Source organism: Melospiza melodia, chromosome W (assembly GCF_035770615.1).
Source record: "Melospiza melodia melodia isolate bMelMel2 chromosome W, bMelMel2.pri, whole genome shotgun sequence".
Lineage (NCBI taxonomy): Eukaryota > Metazoa > Chordata > Aves > Passeriformes > Passerellidae > Melospiza > Melospiza melodia.
Genome location: NC_086225.1, coordinates 21136160 through 21162969, shown reverse-complemented (window position 1 = coordinate 21162969; position 26810 = coordinate 21136160). Strand labels below are relative to the sequence as shown.

Here is a 26810-nt window from a genome sequence, read left to right as displayed (position 1 = left end):
CTGTCTGAATCTACCCAAGTGGAAGATACAGAGAGAACTACGATAGACACTTATCATTTTTTACTATATGAGTGTAAGATTGATATCTCTAAGATTTTACATTAGCTCATCAAGTCCAACCGCCCTGCCATGGGCAAGGACATCTTTCACTAGATCAGGTTGTTCAAAGCCCCATCCAACTTGACCTTGAACACTTCCAGTGATGGGGCATCTACAACTTCCCTAGGCAACCTGTCCCAGTTACAATGTTACCCTCCTTGTAAAAAAAAAGTCTTCATTCTGTCCAATCTAAACCTATCCTCTTTCAGTTCAAAACTGTTCCCCCTTTTCCTGTCACTACAGGCCTTCATAAAAAAACCCCAACAACTCTGTCTTTCTTATAAGCCCTCTTTATATCTTGAAAGGTTGCAATAAGGTCTCCCTGGAGCCTTCTCTTCTCCAGGATAAACAACCCAACTCTCTCAGCCTTTCTTCATAGGAGAGGTGTTCCAGCCCTCTGATCATTTTTGTGGCCCTCATCTGGATCCACTCTAACAGGTCCATGTCTTTTTTGTACTGCTGACCCCAGAGCTGGATGCACACTGGATGCAGGACCTTGCATTTGGCCTTGTTGAACTTCATGAGGTTCCCATGGCCCCTCTACTCAAGCCTCTCAAGGTCCCTCTGGATGGCATTCCTTCCCTCTAGAAAATCAACTGTTCTACTCAGCTTGGTGTCGTTTGTAAACTTGCTGAGGATGTACTCAATCCCTCTGCATCATGGATATTAAATAGTACTAGTCCCAATACATACCCTTCAGGGACACCACTTGTTACTGATTTCCACTTGGACATTGAGCCATTGACTGAAATTCTTTGGATGCAGCCATCCAGTCAGTTCCTTATCTGTCTAACAATCCACCAGTCAAACCCATCTCTCTCCAATTTAGTGGCAAGAATGTTGTGAGGGACAGCGTCAAAGGCCTTACAGAAGTCCAGGTGGATGGCATCCATAGCTCTTTCCCTGTCCACTAATGCAGTCCCTCCATGACAGAAGGTCACTAGATTAGTTAGGCATGATTTGCCCTTGCCTAGGGCACGTTGGCTGTGTCTAATTCCTGCTTTCCATATGCCTTGACATAGCTTCCAGTAGGATCTGTTCCATGACCTTACCAGGCACAGAGATGAGGCTGAATGGTCGGGAGTATCCAGTATTCTCTCTTTTCAAAAATTTAATTGGTTGTATATATTAACATGTGTTATAAGATTTTTCCTAAGGAAGCATTGCATAATACATGGCTACTGTAAAAAGATTGGATTAGTTAAAAGTAACAAGCATTAACAGAGATACAAAACTCAAACTAGTCAGTCTGAGTGCTGAGCTTGCAATGAACTATCAGCCTTTCCAGTTGAAGCCTTCACAGTGGAAAACATGAGACAGTTAAAAAAGTATATAACTTGTTACACAGATTACCTGTAAACAGTTTCTCTCCATTGGACACCTGGAATTAGATTCAGTTCCACACATATATGACAGTTTCCATTCTAAACTAAGAGAAAGGTTTGTTACCATGAAGTGCAACGTGGATGATGTGGGGACACGAGCTCTGAAGTGTGGGATTCAGATACTTATGGGAGATGGGTAGATTTTGGCAGCTGGAGATGGAAATTTTTTTAAAAATTTCATTTTAAACACAGAAGAGGGACCATGTGTTTGAGGGCCTAAGTGTGATATTCATCTGTGAAGGACTGTGCTCAACTCCTCCCTTTCCCCTCAGCAGATACAACTCTCCACAGAAGCCTTCATTCAGTCATTCTTGTCTACTTTGATGGGTTTGGGGAATTCATTGTAAAGCTCCACTTTGGTTTCCTGTTTAAGTGCATTTCACGCAATCATCTGGAAAGTTTTTTCTACATTAACGGCCTCCTTGGCACTGATTTCAAAGTAGGGGATGTTGTTTTTACTGTAGCACCAGGCTTGTACCTGTTTTGTGGTGACTTATCTGTTTTCTAGGTCAATCTTGTTTCCCAGCACAAAAAAAGGAGTCCTCAGGATCTCTTGGACTGGCCTGAATGAGGAATTAATCCCTTGAGCTGTCTAGGGTTTTAAATGTGTTGGAGGCCATGACAGCAAACACCAGGATGCAGCAGTCTGCTCTCTTGTAGAAGGCAGCTCACAGAGACTGAAATTGTTCTTGGAGTGCTATATCCTACATCTGCATTGTCACTAGCCTGTTATCCACCATGACCTCTTTTGTCAGGAAGCCTGCACCTATCATAGCTTTGTAGTGGTTACTGAATTTCTTGTTTACATACTGGTTCATGTGTGATGTCTTTCCCATCCCAGAGTCTCCAATAATGATGACTTTTAGTAACACTTTCTTCCTATAAGTCATCTTTTACACTGGTGCATGTGCTGTGGCACCTGGCCTGAGACTTGCTGCCCTTTTACTCTTCTAAAAAATGGGTGTGATGTCCCACTTTTTCCAATGACTGTGGACTTCACCTGACTGCCATGACTTTTCAGATATCATGGGGAGTGGCGTGGCAACTAAATCAGCCAATTTGCTCAGGACTCTAGGATGCATCTCATCAGGTCCCATACACTTATGTACATTCAGGTTCCTCAGGTAGTCATGAACCTGATGTTTACTTACAGTGGGAGGGACTTTGCTCCCCTAGTCCCCATCCTGCTGTCCATCCACTCAAAAATTCAAAAATACATTCATGCATGTCATATGAGGAGAGGCTATGAGACCTAGGACTCTTCAGCCTGTAAAAGAAAAGGCTGAAGGGGGAGGAATCTTAACAATGCATATAAATACCTGATGGGAGGAAATGAAGAAAAGGAAGCCAGACACTCTATTGCCCACTGACAGGACAAGAGGCAATGGGCAGACATTAAAAAAAAAAAATTAAGTCCATCTGAACACAAGAAAACACTTTTTACTGTGAGTGTAGCAGACATTTTTTCACAGAAATCCTTTCTTTCAGATTTCTGTGTCTTCTGGAAGGCAGAGGCCTCAGAAGAGAACGTAAACAATTATTATCAGCTGCTGTGGAATGCAACAGGGGCGCCTATTTTGATTGGTGATTGGTTCATGCTCCCATGTTTATAATTAAGGGCCAATCACAAGGAACAAGCTAGGGACAGAGTCCTTGGACACAACTTTGTTATAGATTCTTTCTTTTCTATTCTTGGCCTAGCAGCAGCTCTGCAAACTTCTCTCTTTATTCTATTTAGTATAGTTATAATGTGTTATATATCATAGATCAATAAATCCAGCCTTCTGATCAAGAAACAAGATTCTCGTCTCTCTCTCACCAGCAGCGACCCACTCAGGACGCTGTAATACTGTGAGGGTGACCAAATTCTGTAACAGGCTGTCCAGAGAGGTTGTGGAGTTCATAGGTAAGAATATTCAAAACCTGACTGGACATGGTCCTGAGCAACCTGCTCTAGGTGGTCTTGCTTGGGGGCAGGGAGGGAGGGAAGTTGGATGGGGTTGTAGTAGGTGATCTTAAAAGCTCCTTTCAAATGTCAACCATTCTTGCATGCCACCTGTGAACAGGTCAGTCATGGAAATGAGCCTAGAAGTCTCTAAAAGCACAAGCTAAAGGGGTAGTGGTTTTCATTTCAGAAGTTCCAGGTTCAATCCCTGTAGACAATCCAATTAAGGGTACTTGTCATCGGTAAATACCCATCAGTTGTGACATTGAGAAGCATTTAAAAAAAACCCCAAACCAACAGAAAAATAAGACAACCATTTTCATCATGGACTTTGTTTCAAAGTCTGTTTAAAGACTGATCTAAAATCAGTGGTTACAGCTCTTACCAGCTATAGGATCCATGGTTTCTCTATTGCTTGGAGAATATGAACTCTGAGAAGATGAAAGCCCACTGCTGGAACTGCTAGTAAAGTGCATGTTTGATCTACGTGCACGGGGGCCTCCCAAACCTCGGCCCGGATGAAACATTCTACGTACGTGCCGAACGCCACTAGATTCATCATAATCAAGCAGTTAAGAAAAGTCTATTGCTATCAACTATTAAACAGCAAGAACATTTACTAGATTGAATAATTGGGCAACACATTCCTCATTCATAAAACAGTGATTCAACTTTATAAGTGAATAATAAGTAATTATAGCTATGGCGCCAGTCAGATCTATAGATGTGAACTCAAGGCACCCAGGGCTCCTTGCGCCAAATTCATCGTTCCCAGGCTTTTTATCATGTTTAAAAAAATCTCAGGATGGATTTTATGCCTTTTGGATTAAAGTTTTTACTAGGTAATGCTACAACTGATGATGCATATTCAGCAGAACATATTGCTCAATAGACAAGGATTTTAACATCAAAATTGGGAAAGGTATTTAAGTACTGAAAATTATCTACAAAATTTTATTGCTATTCTTACCACACAAATGTGTTCTCCCAAGACAGTCTAGGTAAAACTTCCTTTTACCTTAAGAAGCAGTAGTGCAATTAACTACTAAGCTAGGAAATAATGTACTTATACATATAATATTTTTCCAATTTCAAAAACAGTAACTTTAGCTCACCTTATCTCCAATTTTCTTATTTTCAAAAAAAGCATGTTTATCACTTGTATAAAATCTATTATCTGCAGCAGACTGGTGTCCAATGTCTTATTCCACAATGCACAGTTATGGTGTAGAATTCATTTCCTCACAATATCACTGAATTGAAAAATTTAAGACTGAAAAATTAAGATTTCTTTTGGCAAGTAAGAATATCCAATTACTATAATAAATACTTTCAGGAAGAATTGACTCTTTTAAATCTATTATACTATAGAGCATAAAACATTTCACTTGCAGGATTTAGGAGGGGGAGAAAATGTCCTTTGGGACAAAATATAGTTGTCTAGCACAGATTGGTTTGTTCCTCCTCTGAATCTGTTGATACTGGATACTAGTAGTGACAGAACATAGTCCCTAATATTTTACTGATTGACTGCTTCTCTCAGGCAGTTTGGGAAGCTTTCCATAGCTACATCTGACAGAGAAATGCCCCAATTCTGGTCTTTTTAAAAAGTAAACCTGGAAAATAAGATAACTAGAACATCCTTAATATAAATACTTTGAAAAATTCCAGCCTTGGCCTCATTTCAAAAAGTATCATAGTAGCTTGCTAACTGTACCTTTCAAAGTGTTTTCAAGAAAAATAACATTATTTGAATATACTAGTCAAGAGTATACTGATGTCTCACCCAACTATGCTGGGGTTAAAAAAAGCATTTGGAACTCTTAACTCATTGCAAACATATACTGAAAACAACCAAGCTAGAACCATTTACAAGGTCAAGACTAAAGCCATGTTTTAAACAGTAAAACAGTTGAAAATTGTTTAGGAAAGAAATTGGAATTTAAAGAGCTGTCCAGAGTCTCCAGGGATAAAGGTAGTATCTTGCAACATCTGCATAGAATTCTTCACAAGAAATACGTGTAGCCATTTAAAACGGCTTTAAATACCCTCCTAACTGCTACACAGAAGACTATATCTATCCTTTCCTAAGCTGATAGCGACTGGGCAGGGGGAAATCTCTCCCCTATTTCTTTTTTTTTAGTCTTAGCTGTCAGAAGATGTGAAATAGCACCCAACATGGAACAACTAGTCCAGAAACTCTCAATTTTTGTGAACTTGGCAACACTGATTGCTAAAGTAATGTTATATGGAAACTTTTACATGCATTTCCTATAATTATTTATAGAGTCTCCCCATCAGTTTTGTGATGACTGACACTGTGGCTTTACTCAGTAACTGAAAAGATTATTCTGATTTCTTTAGCTCTTATGCAGCTAGTAATAGGAGTGTGAAGAAACTGACAGTTTGAGCTCTTTGGTCATTGACAGTAGTTATAGCACTGCAATTTGCAGTTAACAAAGATAGCCCTAATCCCATGGAAGTCTCCTGATAGGTCTTCTAGTTATATTTTTTAAAAAGTCAATAAATAAGAGGCTGCAACTACCCTATTGAAATATAGTAATAAAACTAATCAAACATTTAAGATCCCTCAATTTCAAAGTTCAACATATTCTCTAACACATATGCTTTTAGTGAAATCTGCTTTCAGTCTTGTAATTATCTATAAAACACTACTGCATCTGGATTGCTGCTTTCCCAGACACAAAATGGCATCAGAAGTAATGGCCAAGAAGGGTAAAAATTGCAGAAAGAAGCAGCTGGGCATCAGAAAGATCTTTAAAAGCTTTCGCTATCATAAATAAAACAAAAACACACACTCACATTGTCAAGCAACACCTAAAGCCTATTCACAGTCTGATGGAGATTTTATATATATATATTTTATATATATATATATACACACACATAAAAAATTCAGATGTATAGTTCCCCTATAACTAAACACCAATTCTAAAAAAAAGCTACACTGATGGAGCCACTTGACTACATAAGTCAGAACAAGTAGTTACAGCTATCATAAGGAACAGTCTATCCCTTTTCCCTCAACTTAAGAAAGGATATTAAATCTCTAGGAGCTCTGTGTTCCAGTGTAAGATGAGCTGCAAAGTCATCTGTGACATGATTAGGATCCCCTCCAGGTAATGCTGCACATATTGGACAGATCTGAAACAACAAAGTGAGAAAAAAAAACCAAACACAGCCAAATTTACACAAATCACAAAACACAATTTAGAGTTGATCACTTGATATGGATTCTTATACTTTAAATATCACATTCTAATCCTACACCTAAACAGCCACAATTTAAAACAGTAAATGTGTTCAAACACAGCTGTTAATTGTAGAATCTTTTTAAGTCTCACTTTTCCTTGTAATTATGCTTTTAATAATACCATGGAAACCAAAAAGTAAAATTTTCAAATCCTATCTACAATGTTTCAGCTTTCAACATTGTCTTTATGTGTCAATTCCAAAACAGACAGTAGGTCTAATTGCACAGGATTACTGCTTGAATGTACCTACATATGACATTATCAAGTTCATTTACTGCTCTTTGACTCCTCACGAACTTCTCATTCATCTCATCAGTGAAGTGTAGGAAGGAGAATGAAACCAGATGTGAATATTCATTAAAGTATCCCAACTGAGACCACCCACTGCAATTACACAAGTAGAAATTTGGCAGAGAAACTCCTTATTCCTACCAAGTATTTTGAGAGATAGCATTATGGTTTTGTTTTTCTCTTAAACTTAAACTCACATTTAAGAAAAGTCTAGGGACACTTACTACCATAACAATCTTCATTCACTATTTTGATTTTTCCCCCTAATGACTGCAACCATCTGAGAGAAGCATTCCTTAAAAGTCCTTTGCAACAGTTTTGCAGGCCAGCCTTCAAGCTTGACAGATCACATGTTAATAAGCCAGAAAGGAGAAACTTTGATACAGTATATGCTAGGTTTGAACTACTCTTGCAAGGATATCAACCTGGACTTTGCAACTGATAAGGCTGTAAATTAGCGGGGAGACTCCAGACTGGGAGGGGTGAGAGAATCATTAGAACCATACGAACCTATAAGAGAAATGCAGGGGGAAGGGAGAGCCAGGAGGAACAAAGGGGAGGGTAGACACAAATGTGTATAAAGTGGACTGATCACATGTAAAACAGAGGTGGTCGGTATGTTTATCTGATTGAGCCTGATCACCATAGTCTGCCCTGTCTTCCTATATCTTCTTATTAAATTTTAACAATCTCTGCATAATGTCACTAGTCTATCCCATGTGTATGTATGCTGCGAGGACTAAGTGCCAGCTACTGGTGAGACTTGTGTATGTATGAAGAAAAAATTGGTGCCAGATACTGGAGTCAGACTAGGGCTGTAGGTGTCTCCGCGGCCTGTGGTGTCAGCTACTGGAACAAGTATCAGTAGCTGGAGGGGCCATACCTGTTTAGACCTAGGGTGGGTACTACAAACTTTGTACTTGGAGTGTCTGCAGCTGGGGGAGCTGTCATAAGTGTATTTGGTGCCAACTACTCCAGTCAGACCAGAGGTGCAGGCACCCCTGGCCTGTGGTGTTGGCTACTGGACTGAGTGGGGTCTTAAGATCAGCTACCAGAGTGAGTCATGGTCTCTGCCTCCAGCCACTGGGGCAGGAACAGTATGTGTCCCAAAACACAGCTAACAGGAGAAATCAGTATGAGTGAGGGGTCCAGCACTGGTAGCTGAAGCAGGACAACCAATCACAGCCCATGTGGTGCCTGGTGTCAGCTGCTGGGGAAAAGGGAGTGGTTGCCTGCATCTTCCCCAAACCTGGTGTGCATGTGTATTGGCTAGGAAACTTCAATCTGGACCTAGTAAATGAGTAGAGAAGAATCTCAAATCTAGGCAGGAGTATTAAGCAGGCAAGACTCTGTGCTAGTATGCCCAGGGGGACTTGTCAATGTGGAGCGTTTGTGAGATGAGTGCATAAGTGTTTGCAAGTGAGCATCAAGCTGGACTAGCTGGCAAATAGGAGACCTGTGAAGCAGGTAAGAGTGCCTGGAATCCAGGCAGGGGTACTGGACAAAGAGGGCCATGCCAGGACTCAAGGGATCACAGTGAACATATGTGTGCTTGTGAATCTAGAGAGCATCATGTACCTTCACTAGCAGCAACCTTTTATCTCTACCAGATGAAGAGGAAGGAGGGAACTTGGCGGCCTATATTTATGTTTTATGCAAGTCCTACGTGTAGGTGCTACTGAAGGCAGAACTGTGTTTGTGGTCATCTGTGTGATGGGCCATGTGTCAGTGTCCTCTGTGAGTGTACAGGTCTCCAAAATATGTGCTCGTCTTGAGTAGTGGCTGAACCTGCAAACAGGAAAGTGGCAGCTGCATCCCTCAGTCTGAACATGGGCCCTATGTCCCCAGGCTGGGCTTCAGCAGCTGAGCAGAAGGGAGTCCTGAGCTGGATAAGGCAGCCATGCTCTTAACATCCCTTAAAATTAACAGATCACCATATTACTTGGAATAAAATCCAGGATATTATTAAAAAGCCTTTAGCTAGTTAGCCTCCAAACATCACACTTGACAGTTTCTGGATATGTTCCCTTATTACCATCACCTCCCTATGTATGCAGGTATACTGGTTTTGGATGGGATAGAGGTAAATTTCTTCATAGTAGCCCATATATTGCTATGCTTTGGCTTTGTGACCAAAGGAGTGTTGATAATACATCAATGTTTTAGCTATTGCTGAACAGTTCTCAAATATCATCAAGACCTTTTGTCTCTCACACTGCTCCAACAACAGGTAGACTGGGGATGTACAAGTAGTTGGGAGGGGACACAGCTGAGACAGCTGATCCAAACTTACCAAAGGGATATTCCATACCATATGCCATCATGCTTAGCAATAAAAAACACAGGGAAGAAAGGAGGATGGTTCAGAGTTACAGTGTTTGTCTTCCCAAGAAATCATTACATGTGATGGAGCCCTGCATCCTGGAGATGGCTAAACATCTGCCTGCCAATGGGAAGGAATTAATTAATTCCTTATTTTGCTTTGCTTGCATAGGCAGATTTTGATTTCCCTATTATCTCAACCCACAGGTTTTTGCACTTTTACCCTCCTTATTCTCTCCCCCCTCTGCCATCCCATCCCCCTAGGGGCAGGGGAGAAGTGAGCAAGTAGCTGTGTATGCTGGTTGCCAGCTGGGATTAAACTGTTGTAGAATTTTGCTCAGATATGGCTTGAAGGAAAAAAGGCCATGAAAATATACAGCTGATGGAAAAGTAAAAGGCAGTTGTAAGCAGCAGTTCCCAAGCCTGTTTCTGTAAATAATAAGGTTCTCAGGCACATTTCTATAAACAGCAGAGTTCTCAGGCCGTTTTTTCATAACAGGTAAACATTCTGTCCTTGGCTGTTACGGAAAGCAAAAGTGACAAACATGGAGGCCTTGAGAACCATTCATATCAGGGTGAGAACACAAATCTTGGTTTCAATAACAAACCACAGGTATTGAAAACAAAAGGAGGGATTAATGTTTAATCTGTAACGTATGATGAGCTCGGGTTTTGCAATATGTATGAGCTTAATTGTTATAAAATGTGCCTGGTGGATCAATAAATCGGAGTTCGATGCTGCTCAGAGGATGGGTCGTCTCCCTTCGCTTCAACATTAAACCATGACCAGTATTTTTGGCATGCAACCTAGGACTCAAAGGGTTTGAGATAATGACAGATTTGACCAGAGCATATTAGAGGAAACATAGAATTATTATAGCTGTTTAACCACTGCTGACCATAATATTAACTTATCTGTTCTCACTATTACTTTATCTGATCTGTGCCATGCTCCCTTTTTTACTGTACACATTAAAGACTTTTTGGCTTGAGAAGACAACAGGAGCTGTCTCCATGGCCAACAGAGCCAGTTCCAATCAGCTCAAAGGCAGACTTGTCCCTGGCTAAAGCTGAGCCAATCAGTGATGGTGGTAGCATCTCTGTAATAATATATTTAAGAAAGTAAAAAAAAACTGCACAGCAGCAGCTGTGAAAGAGGAGTGAGGAAATATGAGAAAAATAACCCTCCAGACACCAAGGTCAGTAGAGAAGGAGGGGGAAGAGGTGCTATAGGCAGTAGAGATTCCCCTGCAGCCAGTGGAGAAGACCATGGTGACACAGGTTGTCCCCCTTCAGCCCTTGAAGGATCTCACATCAGATCAGGTGGATGTGCTCTGAAGAAAGCTGCAGGAAATGTTGAGGACCTGAGTAATGCCCCTCTTTATCCTGACCAATTATCATTTTGCCATATTTTCTACCCATCCTGTTGCTGGGGAGGGAGGTGAGAGAGAAGAACTTGATGGGCATCTGGCAGCCAGCCAAGGTTGACCCACCCCACTTTGGACCTTTCACGTCAGTCTAGTTGCTGCCTTACTAAATACAAAATGAATCTGCTAAATGTGACTGAGTAGCAGAAAAGTGATGTCTTCATTCTGAAACTTGATTCAAAGGTGATATCTGATTGCATTTCTTACCATTTTCAGACCTGCAACCCTCAAAAAAAACCCTCTGCCTGAATGCTGCTTTTGAAACCCAATATCAACAGTAACTATCATCCATCTGAATATGTCCTGCATTTCTGACTATTATCCTTAATCACTTGATGGAGAAATAATAATTACTCCAGTTTTAAATCTAAAAATGAAAAATATATAGACCAGTAATTCATATGTTTTTAGGGAAGACCAAGACACTTGAGTCTCAGAACAGGCTGACCAGTTGTGAGAGACTGGAGGACATTGCTGGCTCAAAACATTTTGGGTGCGTGTGTGAGGGGAAGGAACAGGTCGGGCCTTGCCTTTGGTGAGGCGATGCACTGTCCCGCACACCCCACTCTCCCTGGGCCTGTATCCCAGCCCCACAATGGCTGCCAATCACTAGCACACTGGAGGCAATGCTCCACATCTCATCCCTGGAGCCTCAATCTAGCCCCAGAGTGGCCAGATGACCAGAAGTCCCACCTGAGGGAAGGGCCCAGGAAAGCCAAAGGGTACTTAAACCAAAGCATGAGGAGAGCACACATCTTGACCCTGCCTCGTCTTGGAATTTCTATCAGCTGAACACTGCTGGAACCAGGAGTATCAGCTATGTTTGTTCTTTTCTATATTTATTCTCTTTCTCTTTCTCCTAATTCCCTCTTCTTGGAATTTTGACTAACTTAAAATCAAATGGGCTTGGAGTTTGCTAAGTTGAATGGACTGAAGTTAATGCTTTGTGAAATGCTTTATGTTGATTGAATGCTGCTCTAAACTTTTACCAAAGTTCCCTGATTTTGTGAAGTTGCCAGTAACGTTTTTTGTTGTTGTTGTTGTTGTTTTGACCTCTTGAGAATATCTTGATGGTATTTCTCCTGTGCATCTAACTCAGAGTACATGAAAAACCGTAAGCCCTTTTAAGAGGCTTGTCAAGAGAGTTTTTGGGGGGGGTCTTACACCAGTTTTAAGTCTTCCACTACTCCTTGATATAAGGCCCTTAGCTAAGGGGAGAGATTGTCCTTCTCCCATATAAGTTCTCAAAAAAAATTTCTTCAAGCATGCACATATCTATAGGGATCTACAACAAAAATAACTAGACAACAGTTCCCTGAATGTCCTTCTGTAATCATACATTCCTCAGGCATAAACAGTATTCACACACAAATATGAATATATTCCCTACTGCTGGAAAGATGCCCAAATTTCTTGGTCAAGAATTTAACTTAGGATTGATAACACACATAACTGTTGAATTAGTGAAGTGGGTGTTAGAAATAAATACAAAACATACACCTGCACCATAAAGGGAAATCTAAAAACAAGGCTACGAACTTTCCTAAAAAGAAAATTGTCTGAACAAAAAGCAGTGCAAGCATGTAGTTTCTCAACACTGTAATGAGGGTTGAGAACAAACTATTTCTAAGAGTATCAAAATCCAAGTTATTTATTATTTTATTGTTTCAATAGCAAAGAAGTCACCTTGCATTTCAGAAAAATTTCAGACCTTCTGGCACAAGCAACAGTAACATCTAGATGTAGACTTGAGAAGACTTGAGGAGAATGCTTACTGACAAAAACAAAAGCAAAATACTGTTGCAGTAGGCTATTTATATGGTATGTAATTGCTCTGCATCAATGGCCACTGTTGAAATCATCAGAAAAAATCAAGTGGAAGGGTTGAGGGAAACAGCAGGAGCCACTTTATTAAAAACCCCCAATATACTGAAAATCAATATATCAATATTTTAAAAAGTTTTTATTTTTACAAAGGTTTAGCCTTTTCTGTAACATCGGGATTTAGTGGCCTGCACAGCAAGGACCCAGGGACTCGGCTGCAAAACTGACAGACTGATGAGGGAGTGTTGTGAGAAATTCTAGAGAGAGGTAAAGGTGATGATGTAGGCACTGTTAATAGCTCAAGGAGTCTATAGGGAAAACACCAGCATAGCGTGTATGTATGCTACATACCTTCCTGGTCAGCATTCAAATTACCACATACTTCAAGAAAAAAACCACCTTATTTTCTGGATGTTTTCATATACTTTCACTGTAATTTCAAAACAACGCTGAAGCGGCTTACCACCTCTGTTGATGTTTCTGCATGTTCCGAAGCAACATGTTCCTGAAGAGATGTTTCTGTATAACCCATCTTTCCACAATAAGGACAAGTAAAGGACTGTGGCTGCTCTACAGAGAAAGCTTCTCCACCATAATACAAATCTGGAAAAAGATGATATTTTAGGAATGGCTCTTTTCAAGCAGGATAGCTCATTATTTAAATAACTTCTGTATATATACACTTGCGTACATGTAATCACTGGCAATTTCATTAACTAATTAATCAAAATAAACATTTTCCTTCTGCACAAAGTGTAAATGCCAATACTATAAAGCTGTTCAATGACTCAACTTCCAAAAAAATAAACAGGCTACATGATTTTTACACTAGCAAACAACATGGCTCTTCCTGAATGTTAGAAAACTAAGTCTGAACCATCATTTTTCTCCCCATCCTTGTTTTTACCATAGGTGAGCTTGCATTACAGGTAAAATCACTGTAGATGCATTGTGCTCTCACAGCAAATCTATGTTAAATACTGTAATTCAAAATGACTCGGTGACACCAGCACTTCATATGTTGATATTGGTGCCATAGCTGAACCAGTGTTTAACAATATGGGGAGCTAATCCTTGGCTAAATGAATCATCTTCTAATAGTAAAGACTCAAGCTAAAATGTAGTCAATCTATCCAAACCTCAAACTTGGCATTTTAAAGCTTAACTTCATGCAAGCAGCTCACATTTTTGCAAAAGGTAGCTGGAGGGTTTTGATCTTGTAGCCTTATAAGCACCCAAGATGAACTTACACCACGGGAACTTAAACAGAAGTAACATAAATTCTTAATATGATACTCCTGGGAAGTGGTACTACCTTATTTGTCTAGTTAACTCCTTGAAAATGGCAGGAACAGTGAGAAAACCATATGCTTCCACATAATACAAATCATAAAGCATCCTCAGCTTAGTATGCAGAGTCTGTGGCTCCCTGCCAGCAATTATTTTTCAGAAACACCAAAACTGGGAAATCTGCTCTGAATTTCTTTGCTGTTCTGTCAAAAAGTATAATTTCTATAGAGTACTAGATATGCATATCCCTGTTCTTTAATAGACTTATTGCAATGCTTTCTGCCCTTTGCCGGGATAGCATACCAATGTTTGTGCCCATTCAGCATTTTAAAGTTTATGTCTAGCAAGCATCTTTTCCCAGAATCACTCTAGGAACTGAAAAACAATACAACTGTTACCATTCACAATTTCACCTTCCTCATTCAGAAATACTAGATTGTGCATTGACTTACAGAAGAAGCGAGACAACTAGGCTCATAAACACAAACACAGCCGAAGCTGAAAGTCACTAGTGCTTCTTATTAATTTCCTGCAGTCTCACACGAGTCCCTATACTGGTCCAAGTCTCAAAATTCAAGGCCATGACTAAAGCTCCTCCAGTAACCTCTCATTAGTATGTATTTCACATCATTTCAAGGCTGCTAAGGACTAAAATAATTGATCAGGTGTGGCAGGTTGACCGTAGCTGGCCACCAAGTGCCCACCCAAGTGCTCTCACTCTCCCCCTCCTCAACAGAACATGGGGAAGAAATAAGATGGAAAAGCTCATGGGTCAAGATAAAGACACGGAGATTGCTTACCGGTTATTGTCAGGGGCAAAATAGACTCCTACATGGGCAAAATTAATTTATTGCAAATAAAAATCGTGTAAGATAGCAAAGAACAAAGACAAAACTAAAAACACATTCCCCCTCCACCCTTCCCAGGCTCAATTTCACTCATGATTCTTGTACCTCCTTCCCCCACAAGAAGTACAGGCAGATGGGGAATAAGGGGTTGCAGTCAGTTCCATACACTTCATCTCTGCCACTAATTCTTCCTCACACTCTTCCCCTGCTCCAGAGTGTGTGTGGGGGGGGTGTCCCTCACACAGGATTCAGTCCTTCACAAAACTGCTCCAACATGGGTCCTTTCCCACAGAGTACAGTCCTTCAGGAACAGACAGCTATAGCATGGGTCACCCATTGGCCAGAAAAACCCATCCTGCTAGAAAAACCTGGTCCTACTTAGGCTATTTCTCCACAGGCTGCAATTCCTGCCCTCCACAGGCTGCAGGGCTGCTCTGATGTGGTCCACTACAGGCTGCAGGGGAACATCTGCTCCAGAGCCTGGAGTAACTCATCCCCCTGCTTCTTCACTGACCTTGGTGTTTGCAGGGTTGTTCCTCTTGCATTTTTCTCACTCTTCCCTCACAGCTGCTGCACAGTGCTTTTTACCCTTTCTTAAATATTTTATCACAGAGGCACCACCAGCACTGCTGATTGGCTCAGCTTTGGCCAGTGTCAGGTCTGTCTTGGAGCCAGCTGGAATTGGCTCTGTCTGACATGGGGGCAGCTTCTGGTGTCTTGTCACAGAAGCCACTTCTGTAGCCCCCCTGCCCACCCCCCCAAAGATCCTGGCAAGTATTCTGACAGAATTATACAATTGCACATTAATTTCACTAGATCTCCAAGCTATCCCTGACATCAGTCTATTTGGTTCATTGCCCTGTCACAACCCAGAATCTGAACAAGGTCTCAAGCACAGATTACCACAGAATCCCAGAATGGTTTGGGTTGGAAGGTGCAGCAGTGTGGGGTTTAGATGGTGGATACTGCTACATATACTTATTCCCCAATAAGCATCTCCTGTGGAAAAGCCGCTTGGATAGGCATTCAGGCAAAGCAGTCAAGTCCACACACCACACTCACCATGGTGTGGCGGTTTCAGTTCAAAACCAGGCAGAAACTCTTAATTTCATGTAGTGGTTTTGGTTTGTTAAAATCTGAGATTTCACTAATTTTGAGATTTCTCAATCAATTGCCTGATGAGTGTGATGGGTTTCAGTGTTGTTCAATCACCTATGTACTCACTTCTTGTTGTGAGATAGGAAGATAGGATTAGGAGAAAGGTAAAGCAGGCTCAAAACTTTAAAAGGGTATAAAGAAAATTTTATTAACAGTAACTAAAAGAAAAAAAGTAGTAAGAATTAAAACAAATCCTTCAGAACACTTCTCCTCTCCCCACAACCTTTTCTTTCTCACTGACAATGTAAAGAAACAAAACCTAAAATTTCTAGTCAGTTTACTACCTCTAAAATAGTCTTTCTTCAGTTCACTTAGGGAGAGCAGTCCTTTTTGTTAATGTTATGGAGACTTCTCCACAAGAGTGAAAAAAACAGTTCTCTCGTGGTTCGCAATTTCCTTACCGATAACAGCTGCCCAGGGAACCCTGTTATCATGAAGTCCCTCCCATTTTCTACAAGCCTTCCCACAGCTTGTTGATGGGCCATGTCAACTTATGGGGTATTGTTTTAAAGATGAGTTGTTCAAAGCCAAAAGTTTTTATTATCTATCTCTAAAATCATCTTCATCCTTGGGAACAGAGATCTTCTTTTCCTGGGGGCACAGGACTACTCTCTTTCTCTGTTCAGACTTCTCATGGGATCACAGCTACTTTAACATCTGCTTACTTTAGCATGGAGGCCTTTGCGCAATATCAATTTGAACTCTTCATCTCTCCATAGTTTCATGCGTTATAGGGAAAAAGAGTCTTTTCTCCATAGCTTACAAGAGGATTTCAGCTCCAAAATCAAGGGATCTCCTCATCCCTCCCATCTGCAACTTAATTTCTTTCTCACTGACTATGATGTCCTTATGTTGTTCTTTCACATGTTTGCATATTGTTTCTTTCTCTCACTTGAGGGCGGATTGAAGCACTGAAAGAGTTAACATGTTGCTTGGGCCCTTCAAATGGTCACCTGACCCACCGGGTAACTTGTGGCGGGAGCTGTGGCTGTGTCAGGATCGGCTTCATGGTTGGTGTTTGGTTTTCTCTGCATTCAATTCCAGCCTCAGGGCCACTCTGCACAGCTGCAGGGCTGCCTCTCGTCTCAGCCGCACTGGGGGGAGGGGACCTGACTGCAAGATCTTAACAGCCGCGGCCAGCCGGACTGGGGCCCGGGCCCAGCCAGGACGGGGCTCGGAGCCCCCCTGACCCCCTGGCCTCCCGTGGCAGAGCCTACCTGGCCCGGCCCAGGATGGGGTCCAGCGGGCCCAGGGCATGTTACCTTCTTGCCGGCTGGGAAAGAAAAAGGAAGTTCACGGGTTTCTTTCGTCTTTTAACATGTGTTTTTCACAGAGGTGCGTTCAGCTTCTCAGTGGTTCAACAGACTGTCAGTTGCACACAAAGCTTTTGCATCACTTCCCTAAATTCCTCCCGTGTCAAACTATGACACACGGCTAGCTCAGCAAAGAGAGGCAGAAGGGCCTTTTGTATGGTCAGTTCCAGCAAAGGTTTATTGCAGAACACCAAAGGGAAACCAGAGACAAAAGACAAGACCATGTGGTCTCCACAAGGTTAAGTATGGGAGGGCACAGGGGCGGTACAAAGGGCAGGGCAAAGGCCATTGGCCTACAGGGAAGATGGGGCCAGCCACCAGGGATACCACAACCAATGAGGAAACAGGGAAAGGAGAAACTACTAGAATTTGGAACATATGGGAAAAGGAACTGGAGTGATTCATGGTGTTGTGCAAGACTCCATGGGGAAGTCTTTTCTGTCCGCCTAGGTGGGGAAAACTCTATAGTAAATTCTTCCAAGGCAAGGCTCTGGGAATTTCCCTGAGGGGGAAGGATTCAGAGGATTCCACAGGAAAGGACTTAAAGATCATCTAGTTCCAACCCCCCTGCCATGGACAGGGATGTCAGTCACTAGATCAGATTACTCAAGACCTCATCCAACCTGGCCTTGAACACTTCCAGGGATGGGGCATCCACAGCCTCTCTGGGCAACCTATTCCAGTGCCTCACCACCCTCTGAGTAAAGAATTTCTTCCTAACATCTAATCTAAACCTGCCTTCTGTCAGTTTAAAACTGTTCCCCCTTGTCCTATCACTATCTATCCATGTAAAAAGTTGCACTCTCTCTCTTTTTTAGAAGCCCCCTTCAAGTACTAGAAGGCCTCAATGAGGTCTCCCCTGAGCCTTCTCTTCTTCATACTGAACAATCCCAGCACTTTCAGCCTGTCTTCATAGGAGAGGTGCTCCAGCCTTCAGATCATCTTCGTGGCCTCCTCTGGACCCACTCTAAGAGGTCCACGTCTTTCTTGTGTTGAGGACCCCAGACCTGGACACAGTACTCCAGGTGGGGTCTCACGAGGGCGGAGTAGAGAGGGAGAATCCCCTCCCTCAACCTGCTGGCCACACCTCTCTTGATGCAGCACAGGATGTTGTTGGCCTTCTGGGCTATGAGTGCACATCGTTGGCTCATGTCCAGGTCTCCCTGGATGGCATCCCATCCTTCTGTTGTGTCAACTGCACCGCTCAGCTTTGTGTCATTGCAAACTTGCTGAGGGTGCGCTCGATCTCACTGTCTGTGTCATTGATGAAAATATCAAAGAGCCCTCGTCCCAAGACAGAGCCCTGAGGGACACTACTTGTCACCAGCCTCCACCTGGGCATAGAGCCATTGACCACAACTCTCTGGCTGCATCCAGCCAGCCAATTCCCTATCCACCAAGTAGTTCTCCCTTCAAATTCCTGTCTCTGCAATTGGGAGATGAGGATGTCATGTAGGACCGTGTCAAAGGCCTCACAGAATTCTAGGTAGATGACATTGCTTGGTCTTCCCTTGTCAACCATTGCAGTCACTCCATCATAGAAGGTCACCAGATTGGTCAGGTACGGTTTGCCCTTAGTGAAGCCATGCTTACTGTCTTGGATCCCCTCCTTGCCTTGCATGTGCCTTAACATTACTTCCCGTTCCATGATCTTTCCAGGCACACCCAGATGTGAGGCTCACAGGTCTGCAGTTCCCTGGATCTTCTTTTCTCCCCTCTTTAAAAATAGGAGTGATGGTTCCCTTTTTCCAGTCACCAGGGACTTTGCCTGACTGCCATGACTTTTCAAAAATGATGGAGAGTGGCTTGGCAAGAACATCCGCTAGTTCCCTTGTGACCCTGCAATGCATCTCATCAGGCCCCATGAACTTGTGGCTATTTAGCTTCATCAAGTGGTCTCAAACCTGCTCTTTGGTTACAGTGGGAGGGCCTTTGCTACTCCAACCCCCACCTAGAGGTTCAGGGACTTGAGAGACAGGAGAAAACTGACTGCCAGTGAAGACTGAGGTGAAGAAGTATCAATTGCAACCAGTTCTCCCTTCTCATTTACTGGGGGTGGGGGGTAGGGGGGTAGTGTGTACATTCTCCTTGGCCTTTTTTTTCTGACCTATGCACTTTTAGAATCCCTTCTTGTTACTCTTCTCCACATTCCTGATTTGAAGGACAGGTGTCTGCCAAGGAAGGAGAGAACCTCTCTTGGAATGGAAAATGTGTGGGTTTTGTAGAATTGCCAAGAACTTGAGGATACAAATATCTGTTAGTGGGGGTTGACACATTTTCTGGATAGCCAGAAGCCCTTCCCTGTTGCACAAACCAAGCAAAGGAAACAGTTAAGTGGTTACTACACGAGATCATTCCCAGGTTCAGGGTTCCCCTAGAGATATCATCAGATAGGGGCTCTCATTTTATAGCCACAGTAGTAAGAGAAGTAAGTAGGTTGCTGGGAATAACTTGGGACCTCCACACACCATGGAGACCCCAGTCAAGTGGACAGGTAGAGAGGATGAATCAGACATTAAAGAGGTAAATCAGTAAAATATGCCAAGAAGCCAAACTGCAGTGGCCCCAAGCTTTACCAATAGCACTGTTGAGTATCCCGATAAAAACTAGGAATGGAATGACAGTAAGCCCTTATGAGATACTGTATGGGAAACCATATGAATCTCCTGAACCTAACCCAAATGTACATGTCACAGAAAAGCAAGAAGTATATAATTATGTTCTGTCTCTCGGGAAAACTTTAGCTCGGCTTCGGAGCGTCCTTGTCTGGAATAGGCCGCTGACTCTCGAGAATCCAGTTCACAACATATACCCAGGAGATGAAGTGTACATTAAGACTTGGAACAAAGAACCATTAAAAGAGAGGTGGAGTGGACCTATCAGGTACTGTTGACCACTTTCACAGCAGTCAAAGTGGCTGGAGTAGACTCCTGGATCCACTACACCCGAGTGAAGAAAGTCTGTCCTGGACAGTGGACTGCACAAACTGTAGGACCAACAAAGCTGCAGAACAGATGTATTTGACTGTTTCAAATATTATCAGTAGTTGTTCCAATGCTCACTTTATGGTTATTAATATCTTTGGGATGTGGAATGCAAAAAGATCAACTAACCACTCTTCATTCTAGAATGAAGAGGGAGGTACAGGCAGAAACACAGGTGATAAAGGTTTTTAATGCAATTCGGGCTGAGAATGTAATGACTGGATTAGTTAAAGACTTTGCCAAAATGCAAAACACCAGCAGAGTAACTGCCTGTCTGCCAATACCAAAGGCAGTGGGAGACCCAATAAGTTGGGGAATCATAACGTCTAATTTACCTGAAATACAAAAGAACAAAATTGCATGTAAACAGGTACCAGAGTCAAGGCAAGTAGTCAGAGAAACCTGGAAAGTAACAGGGGAGTGGATGAGGCCTCTGAGGAAATGGGACTGTATTTGAAGTCATGGCAAGGTAGGAAAAATCATAGAGTGGTGGGTTAAAGATCAAGACATTGCAAATTGGGGATGTTTCTTGCCACACTATAAAAAGATTAGAGAAAATATCACAGAGACCACTCTGGTGTGGAAGTGTGAGGAAAAAGATTGGAAAGGTCAAATGGAGCCCTGGGACAGTGCGTGGTCCATGAGTATACTTCAAAGATTCCAATACATGGCAAATACCCCTTGGTGTATTAAATGGGAAGGCTCTGAGAATGAAACAGATCCAGCAGTAACGAACACTGCCACTAGTAGTTGAATGAAGGCAGACAAAGTTGGCCCCACCAACTGTGGGCATGTAATAAAACTTATGATTGCACTTCTGATAACATAGAGATAAAACAAATGTCACCACTGGCACTAGCCTTGCAAACTGGTTGTGCCTGCAGAGGGATCAAACACAAACAAGGGAAAGTGAATTATAAAATACTAGTGGGATGTAGTAAAAGTACAATCCGAAGTCCAGGACAATTAGTATAGGCAACAAGTGATGGTACCTGGACAACACATCTGCCTGTAGATGGGAAAGTAAAAGAAATTTCTTTGGGCCTCCCTACTTTAGGTCCAATTTGGAAAAAGTCCCCATTCAATGGAAAACATGAACTTCTGCAGATAAGAGCAAGATGAGAAGTTCTAGACAATGAAAATTCAGATGACACTTGGCAAGAACCCTCTAGTGGAATGAAATCTGGGTGGGCCCTAGAGTCTTCGTTCAGTCCTATAGCAAACTACCAGAATAGAGAAATGCTGTACAAACTTACAGGTCAGGTAGATAGACTGGGAAGAGTAACCTGGGAAGGATTTAAAGACCTAAATGTGCAATTACAAGCCACCACAAAAATTACTTTACAAAATTGATTGGCCTTAGGTTTGTTACTCCTGAAAGAGCATGGAGTGTGTGGATTTTTAAAAGGACAAACTGATCATTACTGCAGCCACATCCCAAATGTAACTGCAGATGTAGAATATGATATCAATCAGTTGAAACGAATAGAGCATGAGGCACAAGAAGAACAAAAGAACTTGACTACAAGCTGGTTAGACAAAATCTTCAAAGGGTTAGGATGGAATGTGAGTTCATGGATTAAGTCCATCATTGAGAGTTTGATAATCTTACTGATCATGTTCTTAGTAATTTGGTTAGTTTACAGCAATCTAAAAGGAGAAATACAGAAAAAGACGTCCTGAAACCAAAAAATAATGAAGGCACTGACACGGGACAAGAATCTACATCCATCATATTCAGGTCCTCCAGTTTGTGACAGCATCCATGACAACATTTATAACAACCCCAGATTTGAAGATGAACATTAAGTATAAACTCAGAAGCCAAAGGACTGCATCAAGTGAAAGCATTTACACTTATTATAGTGAAGTGAAGTGAAAATCCTTTCAAAGGGGGGGAAATGATAGTATAAGGATAAAATGTTTCTAAAATCATGGAATGATCAGGGGAGTTAGAAAGGAAGGATAGGCCTGGTAGGCCCAGGAAAATGTTAGGCTGCACCTGTATAATCATTTAATGACTATGATAAATGATATGATTGTTAGATGCAATGATTGTTTGGTAATTGGATATAATTATTGTTTAATCGTAACAAGAATAATGAGAAACGATGTTGGGGGTTTGATGGAAATTACAAAAATCCATGCTTGGATGAAAGCAGTGTATACAATAGAAGAATATAAGTTTAATAATTAATATGTAGTTATATAATGATAAGGGTCTAAAAACATGTTAACCCTGAACCCATGTCAGAGTCAGATTTGGGTCTGTACCCCTGACACCCAGAGCTCTTCAATAAAAGCACCTGCATATAATCATTCCGTGATTATGTGTTCCTGAACGCTATCAACTGGTTTTGCTTTCAAACCAGAACACCTTCCCACATTGATTCTGGTTTAAAGTTCTCCTGATTAGTCCCATCAGCTTAAGCCCACAGACCCATTTGTCCCATCCAGGACAGGTGGATCCCATCAGGCCCCAGCATACATTGTCTTCAGTGGTTTAAAATCCCAAAGTTTGGTACAGGCACCAGTCCTGGAGCCAGGTATTGATATCCTGGGCTTGCTTGATTCTTCCAAAGTCTCCTTCCATTACTGGAAGGACTGAGGAAAACACTACCTGTGCTCCTGACCTTTTTTAGGATTCTTCCCTGGGCTCTAAAGTCTCTTTTGATTGACCTTACTTTTTTTTTTTTTTTTTTTTTTTGGTGACACTTTGTACATTGTTGAAAAAGCAGGAATGGATAATAGTCTAAAGGTTGAATTAGGCTCTTCAATCTTGTGGCAACATTCCTAATTCAGGCCCGTAGAGGCAGCAAGCTTCTCTGGAAAGAGGGTCTGGTCTGAGAACAGGTGCTTCTGCTCCACACAGGAGGGAATCAATGACCATAACTCGATGTTGTTTCTTCTTAGTGCTGGTCTGTCATGGTTTGACGCTGGCACAATGCCAGTGCCCCCATGAAAATACCTTCTCCCTGGTGTCTACTGTGAGATGCGACCAGGAATAAGCAAAGCAGGCTCCAGCTTAGGAATAGAAGGGAAAAAACTTTATTAACCTACAATATATAAAAGAAACACACAAAACTCAGGATGAAAAACTTCCAAACATTCCTCTTCCCCCCAACCAAGTTCCAAATGCATCACAGTAAGACAAAACCTTGGACTCTCAATTCAGTTGCCACCCCTCAGATCACCAACTCTCAGTCCATCACCACCCTTCAGATAATCAATTCTCAGTTCATCAAGAGGAGAGGAGTCCTTCTTGTGCCATAGGCTTCCCCTGGAAACACAGTTGAAACCTCTTGTGTTCCCATGTCACTCATGGCACCACCCAGAGAACATTTGCCATTGTGACCTCTTCCTTCCATGTCCAGTGCTCTCACCACTGCACATGGACCAGAGATGATTCTAGGGTTTTCCTTTTAAGGGTGCTTTGTCCAGTTCCAAAAAGAGCACAGTCTCTCACTTTCGGGACACCTGTCCCCCCCAAATTTCACCCCCTGGGGCCGAGGGGTCTCAACACTGAACTCTATTGGCTCTGAGCCATTGCCTCCCCCTGGATGCAGTCTCTGTGTCACAGGAAACATGGTTCTGTCCATGGCTATACAAGAAAAGTCCAGCCAAAGGCCACTCCATCATCTCCTGCCACCTAGAATTCTTCTCAACTTCTCTCGGACATCTTTCACTTGCACGGACTTTCATCACACTTGCCCATTTCCTGCTATTCATCCCTATCTCTCTTCTCATTCAACTGCAGGAGGATCAGCATTTGTAAGGTTTCCATCATCCAAGAAAAGGGTTAAAAATCTCAGGCTCTGCCTGTCCAGAACTCCCACGGCTGCCCTGCCGGGCACCTTCTCGCTGCACCCCCCCTTCTCCTTCTCGCCGGCTGTGCTATCAAATTTCAAGGTGGCACAGGCATAGGCTGGCGCTCTCTCTCTCTCTCTCTCTCCTGGAGGGCGGGGAGGGGGAGGCTGCTGGTGCTCCTCCACCCTTCCATCCTCAGGGCCCAGGCCTACCTCACCCGGCCCCATGGCTTCCCTTCCCCTGCCCAGCCACAGCAGCTGGGCAGGGGAGAGGTCTGAACTCTTCACTCACCAGAACCCAAGAGAGATTTTCCTGGGAGTTCTCTGCTTTTAACCCCCGTGTTCTCAGAGGCGTATCCATGTCCCCAGTGGCCACACCAGGTGCCAATATTCAAATCTGAGCACCTATTGCTTTGACCACAGCATCCCAAAAAACTCACTTCCTCTCAAACCTCGACACGGTCTTAATGCAGGTTTTGTTGCGAGGGCTTGGGCTCTCTGACCTTGACAAAACTGCTTGCACAGGTCACAGGTTCCTCCTCTTTCTCATTATGAGCTTCATTTACTGTACCCATGAGTTTGTACCCGTTCTATAAGGGTATGTGAGAGAGTAACTTAGAGGGTAAGGAGGTTACTTTCTCTTACTGCTCCATGCTGCAACTTTCTTCTACCATTTCTTATCCCTTGTGATACTGCCTTCCCTCTGGCAGAAAGCAGATCCTGGACCTGCCTCCATAGTGGCCTAGTTGAGTTGGCTTCTATACATCATAGATGGCAGAGTACAGCTCCATTGATGGAGCGTCAATCTCCCTCTTAGACTCTCAAATACTCCTCAGTCTGCTGCTCACCTCCTCCTGAAGCTCAGCCACGAAGCAGAGCAGTTAATCAATCTGGTCACAGCTCCCACAGTCTTGCTTGCAATCACTTTCCATCTCTAGGAATATCCCTTCAGACATCCCACAGCCAGAAACCTGGGTAGTTGCATCCTTGAATAGGAGCTCTGTCTGTATGGCTCCATTGGTTTTCCCAGATGCTAGAAGCTCAGGAAAAGCAGAGGACACTGCTTTTTGCCAGGTGGCTATCATGCTGCTGCTGCTGTGTGCCTGCCTACTAGAAATATATATGCTTGTTTGTTGCAGTCAGCTGGACTGATTATTTTTGCCTGCTTAAATCTCCTGTGCTGCCTGGTGCAGGCTCTGCCCCTTGCTGTCTCTTTCAGTGGGTCTGGGGTCAGTTGCTTGGGAACACCCTCTGTTCAAGACAAGCTTCTACTTGTCCACATGTATCTCTCATGGATTTTTAAAAATTATATGAGTAACACACTAACCCAAAGGTGTGTTTACTTAGAGACTTTCAAAGAAAAATATTGTGGTTTCCTAGATGGTTTCTATATGCACAGAACATTCACAAGATGGTTGGAAGAACTTTTTAAAAGTTAACATTGAATGTTAATTTATAGCTCCACAAGCAAGCATATATCAGTCCTCTTTTCCCTATGAATCATGCACCCTTAATGTTTATGATGATGCTGTAATTTAACCCTATATGTAATATACAAGAATAACTGTCATCAGGGAAGAAATAAGTTTAAACCATATATCTCAAATAGTGACCAGAACATTTAATTAATATATACTGTTACACAAATATTTTTACCTTGTGAAAAAAACAGAAAAGTAAAGTTTAAGAAGGAATATCAGTGTTGTATTGCACTAAATAGTTCATTTAGTTGTTGTTTTGCACTGGGTTTTGTATTTTGCACTGAATAGTATGTTTGTATCCTCATGGGATTCCCCTCTTGTATCACATGGTCTTCCCCTCTCCCCTAAGCCCCAGTGGTGGTGGTTTCTCCCTAGTCTACTCCTCCCCTTGTCCTCTTCTCACTTGTATCCCATTGGCTGTGGCCCCTCTCCTCCACCCCCCTTCCCCTGGGCTTAAAATCTCTGGGGAAGAGACCCCTGACCTCTTTTTGCCTCCCTTGGACCTCCCTGGAGTGGTTCCACAACAAAGTGGGACAATCCTACCGAGAGGAAAGAGCGCCTCTAGTCTTTTACTTTTCTCCTTGTAAGACTGCGAGGGGCCAGGGTCCAAATATCTAGAAACTTCAATTATAGGATTTTCAAGACTAGATTTGTATATTTAAATGTGTCTTTCCAAACTCTGGATTCTCAGAGCACAGATTTCAAAGTCATTACAAGGCAGGCTTAGGGCAAGCAGCTACTAGACAAACATAAATGAGATAGTTCTCTGCTCAGAGAGCTCTGAGAAAGAAGCTATATATTGGTATATTCAGCTGTTTTGAGCTTTAATTGATATAGGAAATAGCATAATGTGTATATTCAATACTTTTTTTAAAATCAAAAAGCTAAAAAAATTACTAAAAAAATAAAAACTTCAACAACTATATTTATACTACAATCACAGAATTGTTAGGTTTAGAAGGGACCTCTGGAGGTCATCTAGTCCAAACCTGCCAAGGCAGGGTGACCTAGAGCAGGTTATACAGGAACACATCTGGGCGGGTTTTGAATGTCTCCAGAGAGGGACACTCCATGCCCTCCCTGGGCAGCCTGTTCTGGTGCTCTGCCACCCTCAATGGAAAGAGGTTCTTCCTCATGTTGAGGTGGAACTCCTTGTGCTTTAGTTTATGGCCATTGCTTCTTGTCCTGTAGCTGGACACCACTGAACAATCTGGCACCATCCTCTTGGCACCTGCCTTTGAGATATTTATATGCATTAATGAGATCCCCTCTCAGTTTTCTCCAGATTAACCAGGCCCAGCTCCTGCAGTATCTCCTCATAAGAGAGATGCTCCAGACTGCTAATCTAATGTGGGGCTGAGA

The 26810-nt window shown here is 42.5% G+C and overlaps 1 protein-coding gene and 1 pseudogene across 1 annotated transcript in view; both read right to left on the bottom strand.

Moving 5' to 3' along the window:
- Window positions 1-26810, bottom strand: part of LOC134431529 (E3 ubiquitin-protein ligase KCMF1-like) — a 48078-nt gene that overhangs the window by 4070 nt on the left and 17198 nt on the right. Inside the window, exons 3-5 of the mRNA XM_063179527.1 lie at window positions 13032-13171; window positions 6493-6594; window positions 3815-3989 (exon numbers count right to left, since the gene is read on the bottom strand). Of these exons, the coding sequence (XP_063035597.1) occupies window positions 3815-3989; window positions 6493-6594; window positions 13032-13171 (417 nt within the window). The remainder of the gene's footprint in view (window positions 1-3814; window positions 3990-6492; window positions 6595-13031; window positions 13172-26810) is intronic.
- LOC134431478 (ras-related protein Rab-7a-like) lies at window positions 1753-2374 on the bottom strand (annotated as a pseudogene).